Genomic DNA, 16,840 nt, shown 5'->3' with positions numbered 1-16,840 from the left:
TACCCTATTTTGCTGCTTATAGCCCGTGGATTATACATTAAAAAACAATTATGTTGAAATAAAGACAAAACGTCAGAAATGAGTTTCTTAGTGTGGATCAAAGCTGCACGAAGAGTTAACTTTGAAGCTGCTTTAGTGTGGATAAAAATCACTGCATCTTATCTACAACTTTTTTTCTGAGAGGGGTTTCATTAGTTATAATCAGGGTAAAAAAAACCAGTTTTTTTTGTTTTAAATAGTATTAACATTAAAAACAATAAAATTTCTGAAAAATCATTCAAACTTTTAATAATTAATTAAAATAAAATGTTTATTAATATAACTAACACTATTCCCATATTTAATTAATCAATAAATATTTCTTATATTTTAACAAAAACCAACTTTTGCAATTTAATTATTTTTTGCTTAACTCAATGAATTACTTCGTGTTTGAAAATTCTTTTAATGTTATTATTAATCATAATATAAAGATGTTTTCTCGTTACTTTCGGTATGCTTAATTAGGAAGCTATTTTGCAAAAACTATGATAAAAATTAAGTGAATATAATGTATTTAATGAAGTATAAAGAATGCAGATTAATTAACAATGATTTACGATATACAGGGTGATTATAACTATGGTTCTGATTTCAAAACACTAAAAAAAAAAATAACGATTGTCAGAATGACTTGAAAATTGACATGAATATTCCTGAAGAAATATAATTTTATTAAGTAAAGGGAGAAAAAAAAAAAAAAGACTTTAAAATGTAAAATTAATGACATCATCCAACACATGGGAAATTTGTTTGCAGAATGGAAACAATAGCCAGTCATGGCAAAATAACTTAATTATAGCATTACATGATTTCATAATTCATGGAACATCACAAAAAGTGAAGTAATTGAACAAATAACAACAACTTACTCAAGAAATGTTAAATAGGTTGTCCACCGTGTTCTGGCTATGACGTGAAAGCACAAAAATTCTTGTTTAACAACAGATCAGAATATGCCATGGTCATGATGTCAATGCACTTGCAATTCACCTTTATTAAACCAAACGCGCCCCCACGTTAATATTCCTGAGGAACTTCTAACATATAGGGGATGCACTGAAGCTTGCAATGCATCAAAGTTTGCAATCCAACCACTATTCATAACATTTTGAGGTACCCCCACAGCCAGAAGTTGCAAGGGTTAAGGTCAAATAAACTAATGGCCGGCCAGGTGTCGTGCAATCCTGTTATTGTCAAAATGTGTCTTCAGCTTTGCTGGTATTGCAATGTGCATCTTGATAGAAGTTGTTCTATCCACACACTGATGTTGTGGAAGTGCCGAAATAATGTTGTTGCACAAAATAGATTATACTGCTGGCCAAGTACAGCATCATCTACTTGCACTTTTTTCTTTCGCCAAAGAAAATTCCATTGCTTCAGGAGTATCCATGCAAATTTCCAAGTCGTTCTGACCAGTACTTATTATATAGTTTTTGAATCAAAACTTTAATTATAATCACCCTGTATATAGCTGATTATTTTTCATAAATCTGTTACTACTACTATGCAGTAGAACCGTGATTAACTGGGCCTAACAGTGAAAGTATAAAAAAAAAAACAACTATTGAATATTAAAACTGAGAGATATACAGTAGGAAATGTGCTACTTTTATGGGAATGAAAATGTCTGTGAAGGTAATGTAACTACTAGTGCACTAGTCTTTGTCCTTTAGGGACAGCTGGTGTCTTTATTGGATTATAGGACCACCTGCCCCTAGCATGATGGTATCACTACTGTTGCTGCTGCTTTGTGAAGGGAAAAAGAAACCCTGAGAGATAATACACCACTACATTTAGATGTTTGATACAATCCTTATTCATGAATTTGGTAAAGATATATATACGGGGTGATTATAAAAAAAACTATCCCGACATATGGGCCCCTAACTATCATACCATTCACAGAAACTGAATGAAATTTTGGGCATAAGGTATTTTGAGGTATGCGCTCAAGAATGATATGGAAAACAACAGTGTCACTAACAGTTACAGTGAGAAAATTTCGAAAATATCAAATGGCAACACCAAGTTTTTTGTATTGGAATGCGATCTCCATACTGCAAAACACTAAATAGCGTTGGAATGGCACCTGTAGCACGAAAATCCCCGGAGCTAGGCAAGGAAGAAGTAAAAAAGGACTTTGAAACGAACATTAATGCTCTGGTGCACGGCATTCGTCACACCGTTTCTTTGGCTGAGATCCCAGCCTGATTAGTCCTCCACAAGGTCATGTAGAAAATTTGTGAAACACAATAAAATGCTTTATTTTATGCTGCTTCTCTGTCCTTATTGGTTGTCCTCACTTTTAGCCTATTTACCGCCGGTGATTTTCATGCTACAGTTGCCGTTCGAACGCTATTTAGGGTTTTTCACAATGGAGATCACATTCCAATACAAAAAAACTTGGTGTTGCCATTTGATATTTTCGAAATTTTCTCACTGTAACCATAACTGTTAGAGTGACACTGTTGTTTTCCATATCATTCGTGAGCGCATACATCAAAATACCTTATGCCAAAATTTCATTCAGTTTCTATGAATGGTAGACCATTTTTATATAGTAGTATACTAACTATCATACCATATACTATCATAGTTTTTTTTATAATCACCCTATATATATATATATATACACATACACACACACACACACATACAGGGTGATTGTAAAAAAACTAGCCCGACATATGGGCCCCTAACTATCATACCATTCACAGAAACTGAATGAAATTTTGGCATAAGGTATTTTGATGTATGCGCTCAAGAATGATATGGAAAACAGTGTCATTCTAACAGTTACGGTTACAGTAAGAAAATTTCGAAAATATCAAATGGCAACACCAAGTTTTTTGTATTGGAATGTGATCTCCATTGTGAAAAACCCCAAGTAGCGTTCGAATGGCAACTGCAGCATGAAAATCACCGGCGGTAGATAGGCTAAAAGTGAGGACAACCAATAAGGACAGAGAAGCAGCATAAAAATAAAGCATTTTATTGTGTTTCACAAATTTTCCACATGACCTTGTGGAGGACTAATCAGGCTGGGATCTCAGCCGAAGAAACGGTGGGACGAATGAAACGAACATTAATGCTCTGGTGCATGTGCGACAACCCAGCATAATTACCCAGGATTCTGGTCTGGCGAAATCGATACACAAAGGAGAGAGAGACAAATGATTTCAAAGAAATATCAAGTTTTTAACAAAAGTAAATTTATTAATTCTTTAACAATTAAATAAGTTAGGAATAACAGAACTATTTCTCAAATACCGTACATCAATGCAAGTCCGTTGTCTCATCAATCTAGTCCGGCTGCAGTAGTTAAGGCGATCTTTATCGGATCACACGTGCCGTGACGTCATAGACCTTGGAGGAAGGTCACGATCCGAGACGAAACCTCACGTGGCGGGAAGAGCTGCAAACAACGGCCGAGATGACGATCGGAAGCAATGATCGATGCGGAACCATTCATCGACCTTGTCGGAAGGTCACGACCCGAAGCGGGAAGAGCTGCAAACTCGACGATCGGAAGCGATACGGAATCAGACGGACGGATGAACGATGACAGGAACGACAACGATTGACTAGAGATGTGGCATGATGGGTCCGGAACCAGCCGGCGATGTAATAGCAACAGAGAAACGAATTATTTCATACTTCAGATGACTCACCCAAAGGCGACCACCTTCACCTAAAGTGATGTGATTTCGAGTTGAAAGGCGAGAACGAATGCGAATAATGCCAAGTGGCGGCGGGAATTTATACCTATAAAAGGAAATACGGAACGATCCAACTCCTGGGACCGCCCATCTCAGAAAAATACACATCAGAGCACAGCCAATAGGAAAATACATAGTCTAATTTACATAAATAAATAATAGATTTTTTATAGGAACTTTTACAAAAATAAGAATGGCAACAATAAATTAAAATGGCGATGTGGTCAAGATCGCACATTTTACCGGAATATGAACAATGAAAATATCACAGACTAATTGAATTAACCGTGCACGGTTATAAAAGGTAAGATAACAAATTCTATTAAAGATTATACAATTACAACTATATAAACATGTTTCAAAAATAAGAGATAGAGGCAGGTTTGGCAAATTCCCCAAAGGTTCCCAACTATTGTTACACATGGCAAAGTCCTTTTTACTTCTTCCTTGCCTAGCTCCGGAGATTTTCGTGCTACAGGTGCCATTCCAACGCTATTTAGTGTTTTTCAGTATGGAGATCGCATTCCAATACAAAAAAATTGGTGTTGCCATTTGATATTTTCGAAATTTTCTCACTGTAACCGTAACTGTTAGTGACACTGTTGTTTTCCATATCATTCTTGAGCGCATACCTCAAAATATCTTATGCCAAAATTTCATTCAGTTTCTGTGAATGGTATGATAGTTGGGGGCCCATATGTCGGGATAGTTTTTTTTATAATCACCCCGTATATGTATATATAGAGCATCAGAATGTAGCCAAAGGTTAGAAAATGTGGTAAGAATGAGAAATTTTGGCTTCTGTATATAACTTTAAATAACTAAGATACTTAATATGAAAAAATATATATACATTCAGGCCACTTTTATGAGACTTTTGAAAAAAACACTTACACCATCTTATGCCATTTAAAGATATACTATCAAAATATACCCCAAGAATATAAAATGTGATAAAAATGAAAATTTTGGCTAATAATGAACCAATATGATATTTTTCAAGGAAAAAATTATATTTAGGCCACTTTTATTTGACTTTTTGAAGAAAACCGAACTGTTTTTTTTTAAAAAAACCACTTGGTTTAAACCAAACAACCCTGGTTATAATTATGTTAAAAATTTAATTGCAAAAACATATGTATTTTAAATATGTACAGATGGGGTGGATGCCAGTACAAAAATTGACATTTTCTCTACAAAAATATGTTAAACACCCCCTCCTCCTTGAGCGATTTTATATTGATAAATGAAATTTTCTCATGTAGGTTATATACCGTTGCGGACTATACATGGCGCCACTTTCCTCACACTAGCGAAGTTTGCATCTGCGGATTATAAGCAACGAAATTAGATAGGTTTTGTTTAATTCTTATTCAAGATTAATGTCAAGGACTGAGGAAAACAGAAAGAAATGACTTACTTCAAAATGACTTTCTTTAAGGTATCCGACTACGTTGAAAACATCATTTTGGAAGAAAATATGTGGATTTTCATTTTTTTTTATTTTTCATAAAAGCCGTATTTGTTGTGATTCCAAAACGGGCCTTGTTTTGTTTATATGATGCTTAGAATCAGAGTTACGTTCACTTTAGTGTTGCGCTTTTACATACAAGTAATATGCGAATAAAGACTTTAAACATGTTTTACGAAGAATGCTGTTTTTGACATTTTACTTGACTTTGTGACACGATTTGTAAAAATCTATTCATTGCATCATTACGAAATTTTAATGTGGTTATTTTGCTATATATTGTTGAGATTATGAACCAAAATCTAAGGTCTAGGCCCTATCACATATATTTTTTGAATTACAGTGTTTTATAGACAAAATGTAGGATGAAATTTCAAAAAATTCACACGTACTTAAACATATTTTGGTGTAACTTATGAACATATCATGCAATCCTTTAAATTTTTGTTCATAACCTGCAACATTACTAGCTAAATGCACTGTGAAAATCACAAAACATTTCATTAATAAAATTTTTGCAATCGTGTTTTGAATATGACATGAATTTTGCCTAAAATTTGATATAAAAACAACTTTTTCATAGAAAATATAATAGATAGACAAAAATTTGTCACTGTTTTCACCATTTTGAGACACTTTCTATCAAAAAATGTATTTAAAGTTCACTCCAGAACCATTTTAAAGAAAAGTGACAAGAAAGGTAGTCGGATACCTTAAGATGATTAAAATTCTTACAACTTATAGAAAATTAATAACAAAAATTAAAATCGAAAATTTTACTAGGATCACCAGATTTGACTTTCGATCGAATTTATATTGAGATTTTCGTGTCTCTCTGAAAGAATAACCATCATCCAACTTCACTTGATAGTGAAGCTTTAAAAATTTTTGAATGACAGTACCAAGTTTCCATACAGTTCGATTGTCGATATAACAACAGGCTCTTGTATTCTGTCTCCCACACTTAATTGTGTGTTCAGTGTTCTTAATGCGTTTCCTGGGTCGAAAAGCATTGAATTGAATATGGATATTGTATTACAAATACATTTCAGCCAGAGTTCGTTTGACAATGGAGTGGCTCGATATTGAAAAACTATTTTTCACTTTCACATGTATTGGATTTGGCTCATTGAAAACAATGTCTAATGTGCCACTGTGGTGGTCATAGTGACGGACTCGCATCGCGGGGACCCAGGTTTGAGCCCAACAGTGATGGTCGGCTGAAGTTGGTTTTCTGTGGTTCTCAACTTCGAGGCACAAATGCGAGCCGATCTCCCCGTTAAAAAGTCTCGCCACAGAGAGCAAACAGGCAATATATACAACAGTACAAATATTCAGTCACTACACATCACTCACTTAACTCCTGAGATATAGATGGCAGCACTGAAAAATCATACACAACACTAGATTCGCACTCAGACTGTTAGGTACACACACTCACTAGGTAGTAAATTGCCTATGGCGATAGACCCGAGTTGCGTTCGGTTAAAAAAAGTCATTAAAAGTCTCGGCCAAGTCATTAGTAGCAGGATGTCCAGGTGCAATAAGCTTCTCAAAGATTCCATTTTTAACACAATACGACTTGAACTGGTCACCAACAAAAATTGTTACGTTGTCTGAAACAATTGTGCGTGGATACCTATGAATAGTTATCCACGCACAATTGATGACTATAAATAATTGATACTCTGGGGGGGGGGCCCCCCCCCAGAGTCAAAGTCATGATGCAGTATTCCATTATTTCACTGGTGTTCGGCACGTCCCGAACCGCAAGAGGTGATCATTTTCACCTCTGAAGGTGAGTACGGAACTGAAAGTTGTGTTGAATGGGAAGTGACCAAAACCATAATTCGTCTGACCAAGGTACCCTTGTGGCACATTGCGGATCGTGGCTCCGGGTATTTATACCCAAACAAGAAGTATGGCACGATCCAACTCCTGGGACCGACCATTTCAAATAAATATACATCAGAGCACGACCAATAGAAAAATACAATATCCAATTTGCATAATGAAACGATAACAGATTTCACAGCAACTTTTACTGAAATTGGTAACAACAATAATTCAAAATGGCGACATGATCAGAATCGCACATTTTTTCAGACTATGAACAATGAATCACAGACTAATTTAATCAACAGCATTCGAATATAAAAAGGCAAGAAAATTTGTATATAAAAATGACTAGAATAGGACTGTTTTCCCATGGGGGTCTATAAGTAATGTTACATTCCGCCAGCCAACTGGAAGACCACTCTTTCCCTAATGATCCCAAAGAGGAAAAACCTGCCCAAAAACGAAATCAACACACACACACAATTCATATATACAATAAATAAACCTGCATGAAATACAGGGGCGTAGCCAGAAATTTCGTTCGGGGGGGGGGGGACCAAAGTGACAGAACAATGGATTTGGCCATCCCATCTTTTTCCCTTTTTTCGGTCATTTTCTCACATTTCGGGCGGGGGGGGGGCAGACCCCCAAGTCCCCCCCTCCCTCGCTACGCCCTTGATGAAATACCATAATACAAGACACCCGAGGCCCGCATGAAACAGAGACAATTCCACCTCTCCATCCTGCTCCACCGGACCATCCCCGGTCACCCTAGCCACCAGGTAACCCAAGAACACACACAAAATCCCCTTTACCCATCCAAAAATACATGAAATACAAAAATTCACACACACATCCCCCAAAATATACACTAATATATATATTGACAGGCATCTCCTCCCTAAAAAGACCACAGAACCGGAAGAAAAGTTCTATAGTCTCACATATAACGGTTGAAAATGACTAGAAAAACGACCCAGAAATTTCAGAAAAATTTCGAATCACGATTTACAATTAAATTTTTTTTGTGAAAAAATTTGTCAATCTCCAAAAATGTACCAAATTGCACAGAAATATTAAATTACCAGATCCGAGTAGAGCCTCAAAATTATATGCGATGTCCCTACATAACGACCCAGGATTCTGATCTGGCGAAATTGGCGCATTTGATACACAATGAGAGAGAAATGATTCAAGAGAGTTTAGATTTTAACATAAGTAAATTTATTAAAATTTTTAACAATTACATGGATTACGATGAACAAAATTATCATAAAAGTATATTTCTCAAATTCATACCGATCCCCATGCAAGTCCGTTGAAATATCACAGTGTAGTCCGGCAACTGACGCTCTTTCTTGAACGAAACGAGCCGTGACGTCATTGACCTTGACGGAAGTGAGCGAAGGTCACGACCCGAGATGAGGCTCCACGTGGCGGCAAGACCCGAAGCGACGATCGACGCCCGCTTGAAATGCAGCTTTGACCGACGCCGAGCCATACGACGGATGACTAGAGAGGAGGCGTGAAGGTCTGGACACACATATCCGCACTGTGCCCGACACGTGCGTCGGCCGAGTGTAGGTCATCACACGGTCAAAGAATAATTCTTTGCTAAGCAATGCTGCCCCGTTCACACATCTCCGCACCGTGTCCACACCGTCACCGAGTATAGGTCTGGACACACATATCCGCACCATGGGCGGAAATACGGGGGGGGAGGCGTGGGGGGACATTGCCCCCCCCAGGGTCAAAGGTGGAGTTGACTGATCTTATGTATATATGAATTGACATCATTATCGTGCCCCCCCCCCCAGGATTAATGACCGTGCCCCCCCAGACTTCCAAGTCTATCTCCGTCTATGATCCGCACCGTGCCCGACACGTGCGTCGGCCGAGTGTAGGTCATCTCACGGTCAAAGAATAATTCTTTGCTAAGCAATGCAGCCGTTCACACATATCCGCACCGTAGCCGAGGTCCGTCACCAAGTAGTTTATTTTATATTTCTACGGTGACGGGGTGCGGTCTCGGGAGACCGCAGATATATTTTTTATATAAAAGAGCTCATTTTTTTAAAAATTTTATTTCGTTTCTCAATTTTCATCAATTGCGGAATTGTTAATTCTATTTATTTCTTGGTTTTCATCAATTCTGGAATTGTTATTTTCATTAATTCTGAATTTTCAATAATTCTGAATTTTCAATAATTCTGAATTTTCAATAATTCTGAATTTTCAATAATTCCGAAATTATTTCTTTTATTAATTCCAATTTTTCATTGGTACTGAAATAATTTTTTTCAATTATTTTTATCCATCGATTCTAGAGTTTTCATTAATTTCGGAAACGGTTTCTCACATTAGTTTAAAATTACCCCCATTAATTTTTGAGTTAATTAACATTTGTGTAGTTAGTTTTTTTTTGTATGGGGTATTTCTTAGCGTTCGTGTATATTCATGATGCCGACTCCCTCTTCTCCACAAAATATATGAAATCTTGTTAAAGGGAGAGGGTGTGTTCTAAACACGTTTTACGTGCCCCGAAATTGTTCAGGCGCACCTGGCCCCGGTTCTGTGGCACTAGCGTGATATGTAGAAAACATATGGATAAACATTTTCACAACTTTGATGGGAAAACCAAGTTTAAGATTATGTTTCATAGCATATAACGAAATTTTGCCGGGGAGATTTTTGTTAAAATAATAATGTTAACTTGGAAAACTAACTGGGTTTAATTTCTGATGCTCCATAAATGAATAATTGTTTTGGTTTGAACATAAATTAAATAGAAAACGGTTCGAATTTTTTTTTGGGTTTTTTCTTATGTGAAAATATAGGAGACATTTTAAATTTGGTACTCACATCAGACGCAACATGTTAAGCCATAAATGCTCAACCCATGTCCTGTGCTCCAAATGTGGCCCTCGGAAGCATTTGATGTGGCTCGCGACAACAAAAAACAAAACAAACCTCTCAAGTGGTCTCAAGCATATTTCAAAATCACTTGAGCGACTAGCGGCACACCTCCAGTTCACTTAAGTGGATCGTGATACATTTGCAGATTATCCTATTGAGTGGTTAGTGGCACATTTCCAGATCTCTCGAGTGGTCCGCGGCACTACTTTTTAGATAATTTTGGAGGATCGAGGCTCATTTCTGGATAACTCAAGAAGCCCGCGAAATATTTTAAAACAATGAAGTGGCCCACACCTTTCAAAAAGTTGAGCACCTTTATGCTAAATATCTGACAAAGGTATTTCAGCGACTGGGACTTTGGCAATTGGTGTTTTAAATTATTATCGAATACTGGTGAGGCTTTATCATTGAATCAAGCCCCGGCAGACTAAACACCCCAATTGTTATTGATTTTAATATCCATTTTCTATCTGCAGAGGAGCCAATTTTTAGTTTAGAAGATTCCGCGTACACACACAGAGTAAAAAATATGCGCGCTGTTTCGTACAACATGCTCCTACTGAGCTGAGATACACTTCTCCGAGGTGTTATCGGAATTTGACACCACCTGCCCCTATACAGATGATTATATTTATGATGGTGGTTGACTCTGAATAAAAACGAGTGTATACGTGAGGAAGAGAGTACCGCTCTCCCCCACAGATTGTTTTAATTTCTATATATGACTTTTTTCTTCTCTCCCCTCTCTTTTATCACTCCATAAATAATCTCCTCTCTCCAAACTATAAACAAGAATGTATATAGTCAAACTAAGCAACTGGCCGTCTCTCTTTTTATTTTCAGCTGCATTAAAGGTTTGTCACATACAAAAAATCTATCGGAGATCAATTCAACATAAAAACAAAATAAAAATTTCTATAGAAAACATACCTGCACATATATAGTACTCAGATGACGAGAAGAGTTACGCGAACCCCCCCCCCCCCCTCTCTGGAGAAAGTCCATTTCGGCGCGGGGAAAGGATCAAAATGATCCCGGGTTGCCAGTAAAGGCTGTCTTGGCGCAAATCTCAGTTATGAGGGTATTCTTCACACTTCAGTGAGCTGCGCTTTACAACTATAAATTCATTTTAGAGTGACCCATCGAAGATTCCAATCTGAGAGCCCGGCTACAAGATGTGGGGGCCATGCTTAAGGGCATCAGAAGAATGGTCCTCTCATGCTGCAGCAGGGATCCTGGCTGGGATCTCTTACCGGCTGTCCATTCTGAATTTACAGCGTGGAAAAAAAAAATTATAAGAATTCTCCTATAGGCTGGATTTTGTCAGCCCATCCTGCTGGGGGCCATGGTCGAAAATATTTTATACGAGCAGTGTTCGGCTTCAGCTTAATGCATGGAACTGATTATTAAAAAAAAAGGTGAAGTTTTCGATCCCTTCTGTGGAATAAAAAATATATTTTTTGTATTAAAATTATGTGCCATAAGTGCTCGAGCAGCCGGGCCGTCTTAAGAGCATCACGGGCTTTCCTGGGCCAAGTGATTTTTCTGAGGCCCTACCACGTAAATTCTGGAAAATTTCAACCAGATCTTATTTTTGTGAATATAATGCGACAATGCCTTAAGACGACACTGTCGAACAGCCGGTGTTTACGCAACAAAAACACTGCGATGACGACGTTATCGACAGCACTGCCGTGGCGCTTTTAGTGAAATTTCTAGGAGGCCAAAATAGCAAAATACCGCTAAAGACGCCAAACAGGAAAGCGCCGTTGCTAATGCGCTATTCTCGATGGGCAGTTGCTTTACCTAAAAGCATATAATAGAATCGTCCGGCGTGACGTAACGTGACGTAGCCAGTGTTCTTCTCGTGGTCGGTGGACTATATACAGACAGATAAAAAAATTTATATACATGTATAGATTATTTACAGAAATGTTTAGAACAATTAATTATTGTTAATTTACGCTAGGGCTATTATATCCAAATCACTCTTGTTAATTAATTTACTGAACATTTTGATTACACCGAATCGGCTGCGTTAAAGCCTTGAAGCAATCGACACAGCTTCGTTAAGCTAGTAGTCAGCATATACGGCACACGGCAGCGACATGGGCAACACACGGAAAGGTGTGGTCTGAAGAGGAACGAGCCGAGCCACGGTCAACTGACGCCCAAGCTACGGTCCTGGCACGGTGCGGATATGTGCGTCTCATAATAGGTATCTGCCACAGCCCTAAGAGGATTCATTGATGGCATTTTCTTCTCCTGTCGCCAGTCGATCTATAGAGACAGTAAACAATACTCAGCAAAGAAAAAAATAATTCGATATTTTTTTGTGATGGCCCTTTTCCGATGCTCTAAGCATGTGCTTTGTTTTCCTCAAATGGTTAATCCTGCCTGTTGCGACCCAACGGCTTTTCTTTGATCACTCCTCACGATAGCCTTTATGCAAGCGCTTTGCCTTTTTCTATCTACCCGGGAAAGCTGGTTGTCTGGAATAACTACTATATGTTCATTCAGTCCCGTAAAAGCCCCATCCCACGATCACTTGATTCGCAACGCAGGGTAAGATAATTAAAGTAAAAGATAAAACTCTTTGTCAGGATCCTAGGTCGTCTCGGGCCACGGGGAAGCAATGATTTTTATGGCTTTCAATACAAAGGCCATTTTTTCTCCCCACCAAGCGTCTTCCTTTGAAATGTCCGAACAAGTACGGGATTTCCTTCACGCCGGCTGTGCTTTTTGCAGTTTATCTCCAACAAAGACTTTTTACTATCTTCTCCTTAATTATCTTACCCAGCGTTGCGAAACAAGTAATCGTGGGATGGGGCTTTAACTAGGCTGGGGCAACCGAGGCACGCTACGACCCTGTGTTCATAGCAGAAAAATGTCACGCTAAACATGGAAAGAAAACCTAATAATACATCATTTTTTTGAATAAATTTTCAATTTAAAATCTTATACGAGGATAACAGCGAGAGAGTCTTGACAAAGTACAATAAAGACCTCGTTGTAACATCAACACTATTAACGTCATTAAGCATACATTACACTATAAACATGCCCCTCACCACCCGGGGGACAGAGACGATTCCTCTTTTTTTTGTTTTTTCACACAAAAATTCACTATAGAGTGGCCCGTGAGCTATGGCCCACCAAAGAACCCAGCCTGAGACCTTGCTGCAAGATGGGGGATGCCTATATCATCCCCTTTTTTAGTGCCAGCCAGCATAATTAGTAAATTGGGACTACTCGTTATCAAGTTATCCCCGCTTATGGTCATTTTTATTTGGTCCCCGAGTGACGTTATACCGAGGACTGACTATTTATGATTTGTTGAGTTCTAAATAGACATACATTTTGCGTCACTTATATGCCCATATTGTGCATGCATTTCACTGTTTATGAAGGGGTGACCAACCTGCTTCCTTAGGTAATTGAAGGTCCTTAGGTTTCGTTTCTCATCTTCGAAACACCCAAACAGACGGGAAGAAAACTGGAAGGCGGGGGTGCGTAACTAGGATCTTTGCAACACCCACAACTTTAAAATTCGATAATTTTATAACGGTGGTGTTCTTTGTTCCCACCTAAAATTGCCGTTCCCTAAATTTTGCTGCTCCTTCTTGTTCCGGCCCTGCCTAGGGGCTCCTTCGACATTTGAAGACCGGACACAACCCGCTTCACATCTCAGAGAGATATCGAAGCATACCCGGAGGACGGGTGTGGCCGAAAAATTCATTTTTTTCACATAATCAACACTCGTTTCAACGGGTGGATCATGCAATAAAAAATCAACTATAAAATCACCATAATCTTCTGAAGTTCTTGAGGAGCCGAGGTTCTGGTCGAGGGGCACTTGAACCTTTGAAAAAATTGTTTTTTTTTCCTTTTTTTTAAAATCAATATTATAATTCACTTTTTTACTTGCTTCTGTGTTCTCTTCCCCCCCCCCCCCACAGTCAAATATTGTGGCAACGAGTCTCGAAAAATGTTTCGGCATCAGCCGTTCGGTTCTTTGTTGTGAATGGACATTTGGAATGTATTGTTTTTCTCCCAATATTTTTCAAGAAAACATTGGGGGAGGGGGTGGGGGCTGAAAGTTGTTTGTTTTCCCGTATATACGGGACTCGAGCACGTACGAAGGAGAGGGAGGGTGCATTGCATTGCTTTTTCAGAAATTATTGGGGGGGGGGGGGGCTCAGTCCCCTTATAAAATTTATTGCGGCTTAAAAGGCCTCAGCCACTAGGTTCCGGCGCCCATCCTGTACAGAGTGTAATTTTTCTTATCTTGGTGTCAATATTATTGACCTTTCGATTTTCACCACCACCACACATAGGTACCGGATCCTAGGGGCTGAGGACATTTGAGCCAACCCCCTTACAAAATTTATGTTTCGGGGCTAGCCCGATTGGGCACATCGGTTTTATTAATTGGATGGTTTAAAGTTACAGTGGTGTAAGTGAATAATCCTCATTTTTAAATAAGTTACTAGAATTGTTTTCATAGAGTTCCATGTTAAAAGTTTCAGTTAGTTTGCCACTAAAAACAATGTAGTGGCAAACTATTGAAGTTGTGACTTTGTTCATTTTTCCTTTCAACAGTTTAGCATTTCTAGATTGCATAAGCGGGGATAGACTTGGAAGTCTGGGGGGGGGGGCACGGCCATCATTGCTGGGGGGGGGGGCAAGATGATGCTGCTGTCGATTCATCTATACATATATGCATTAGATCAGTTGACTTCACCTTTGATGCTGGGGGGGGGGCATAGGGGGCATGGCCCCTCCCCGTATCTCTGCCCATGCTAGATTGTATTTCTGGATTTGTTGAAAATGTGAATTACACCACTGTAACTTTAACCCGGTCATATATTAAAAAACATTTTTTGTTCATGAAAGCACTTGATTTTTTTTTCCTGGAGGTGCAGATTCCAAACTCAATTTACAAAACAAAAATTTCATTCATGTCAGCAATTGATTTAACACTAGGTTTACCAAGGGGGTCATTTTGACCCCTCTGAGAAAACTTTTTGTTAAAAAATTACAATTCGTAAACAATACTTTACGTTAAAATATTAAAAAAAAAAAATAATATAAACTGATTATTATAACACTGATGTAATTTTATTGAGGTTCGTTTTTTCTACTTTAACTTCATAATATAAATAGGTCAATTTATATTTTTCTAATTAAATATCGAAAGGGTCACCTTTGGTAGAAATAGGTATATGTGAACTCACGGTAAACCTAGTGTTAAAAATTTAAAATTTATGACAAGGCAAGAATAAAATTTAATTTTCTTTGGTGCTTCAATTTTAATGTTTTCATATTAAACATGGACAAGCGAAGAAAACATACAGGAAAATTTTTTCATTTGTGAATTTGGTTCATCTCTTAACTGAAGGACCAAAAGAAGAAATAAAATGAAAAAATTAAAAAAAAAAAATCTGAATTCGGTCGAAGTGCATTGCTTTTGACTGTTTTTCTCGGACAATACTTCCAATCCCATTGAAATAATCGTATAGGATATTTTCTAAACACCTTTTGAATTACTAAAAATTGTTTTTTCCCCAATAAACAATAACACCGCATTTACATACCGTTGGAGTCGTCGTGTTTCTTGAAGTCATCCGTTTCCGAGGAGACCTTCTGGTTTTGGGCATTGTGACTGCATTAAAAGAAAAAAAATACTTCTCTAAACATTCTCTATCCATGCAAGTTGTAACATTTTTAATATTCAACATAACAAACGAAAGTTTCACATTTTTGTAAATACTCGTGTATAAATTTAGTATAAAAGCTGAATTCCCCATCCCCACTTGAGGAATGGCAAAACATTTATATAAAAAAACCCATGTATAAGTCATTTTCGGAAAATTGGACACATTTTAGAGAAAAAAAGAACGTATATCTATACATATAAAAACGAATGTATGTCTGTCCTTTATGCATTACTACACCATTCATCCGATCGCCATGAAACTTTGGGAAGTTGTTGAGTACACTCCCGCGAAGGTTCATCTCGGCATAAAATATGTTTCCTTGAGGCAAATATTGAACTCATGGCCATACAAGACAAGGCTGACAGGCCTGGGGTCTAGAATTTTTTTTTTGTTTTCTTCATGCTTTAAGTCCAATCAAATAGGGCCCGTGAAAAGTCTGGTCCTGGGACCCGTCAAAGATTCCAGCCTAGAGGCCCCGATCTAGTATGCGGGGGCCATGATTGAACTCAACTATACACCGACATACAGTATTTTTCGGCAGTTCATGTGGGCTACGTTACCTGTATTATTTTTTTTACCACTGCGCGGAGCTATTTTCTCTATGTGCGGAGCTATTTTCTCTATGTGCGACAAGGTCGGGGGGGGGCCATTGCCCCCCCCCCCAGCAATATAATGACCGTGCCCACATAGGCTTCCAAGTCTATCTCCGCCTATGGTATGTACCAAAAAGAACCCTGCAAGAACGTCACGTCAAAATCTTAAATGCAGCTTAAAATAAAAAGACTGCCATTTACTCAGTTTGGTTATACATTTTATTTGTTTATATACATTATTTATAGCTCAAAGAGAGGGTATCATTTCCCAGAGTGATGTATAGAGAGAAAAAATGTTACAAAGAAAGTAAAAAATGTGTGGGGAAGTCTCCCTCACATATACACTATTATGAATATAAAAAACAAAGCAACAGCCATCATCTGCCGGGGCAGGTGGTGTCAAATTCTGATAAATAGTCCCTGCATTCAGCTGAGTTCTTAAGACTCAATCAATTACTGGGGCGAGTTTACTAGCTACTCGCTGCTACTAAACTCGCTCTGTGTAATAACTAGAGCCCGGATTATATGCAAATGCGCATA

At 38.0% G+C, this 16,840-nt stretch overlaps 1 protein-coding gene across 4 annotated transcripts in view; it reads right to left on the bottom strand.

The window, feature by feature from the left end:
* Positions 1-16,840, bottom strand: part of LOC149080246 (DNA (cytosine-5)-methyltransferase 3A-like) — a 187,917-nt gene that overhangs the window by 160,078 nt on the left and 10,999 nt on the right. For 3 of the 4 annotated variants that reach the window (XM_089239331.1, XM_089239332.1, XM_089239334.1), the window contains exon 2: positions 15,585-15,652. In XM_089239331.1, coding sequence (XP_089095457.1) covers positions 15,585-15,647 — 63 coding nt within the window. In that variant the 5' untranslated portion in view covers positions 15,648-15,652. Of the gene's footprint in view, positions 1-3,317; positions 3,830-15,584; positions 15,653-16,840 lie in introns of those variants that run through there. The other variant, XM_089239333.1, reaches the window with a different exon arrangement.

This window comes from Pholcus phalangioides, unplaced genomic scaffold (assembly GCF_987345545.1).
Source record: "Pholcus phalangioides strain wild (caught in Gottingen) unplaced genomic scaffold, Ppha-v1.0 ptg000011l_1, whole genome shotgun sequence".
Lineage (NCBI taxonomy): Eukaryota > Metazoa > Arthropoda > Arachnida > Araneae > Pholcidae > Pholcus > Pholcus phalangioides.
This window is presented reverse-complemented; position numbering and strand designations above follow the sequence as displayed.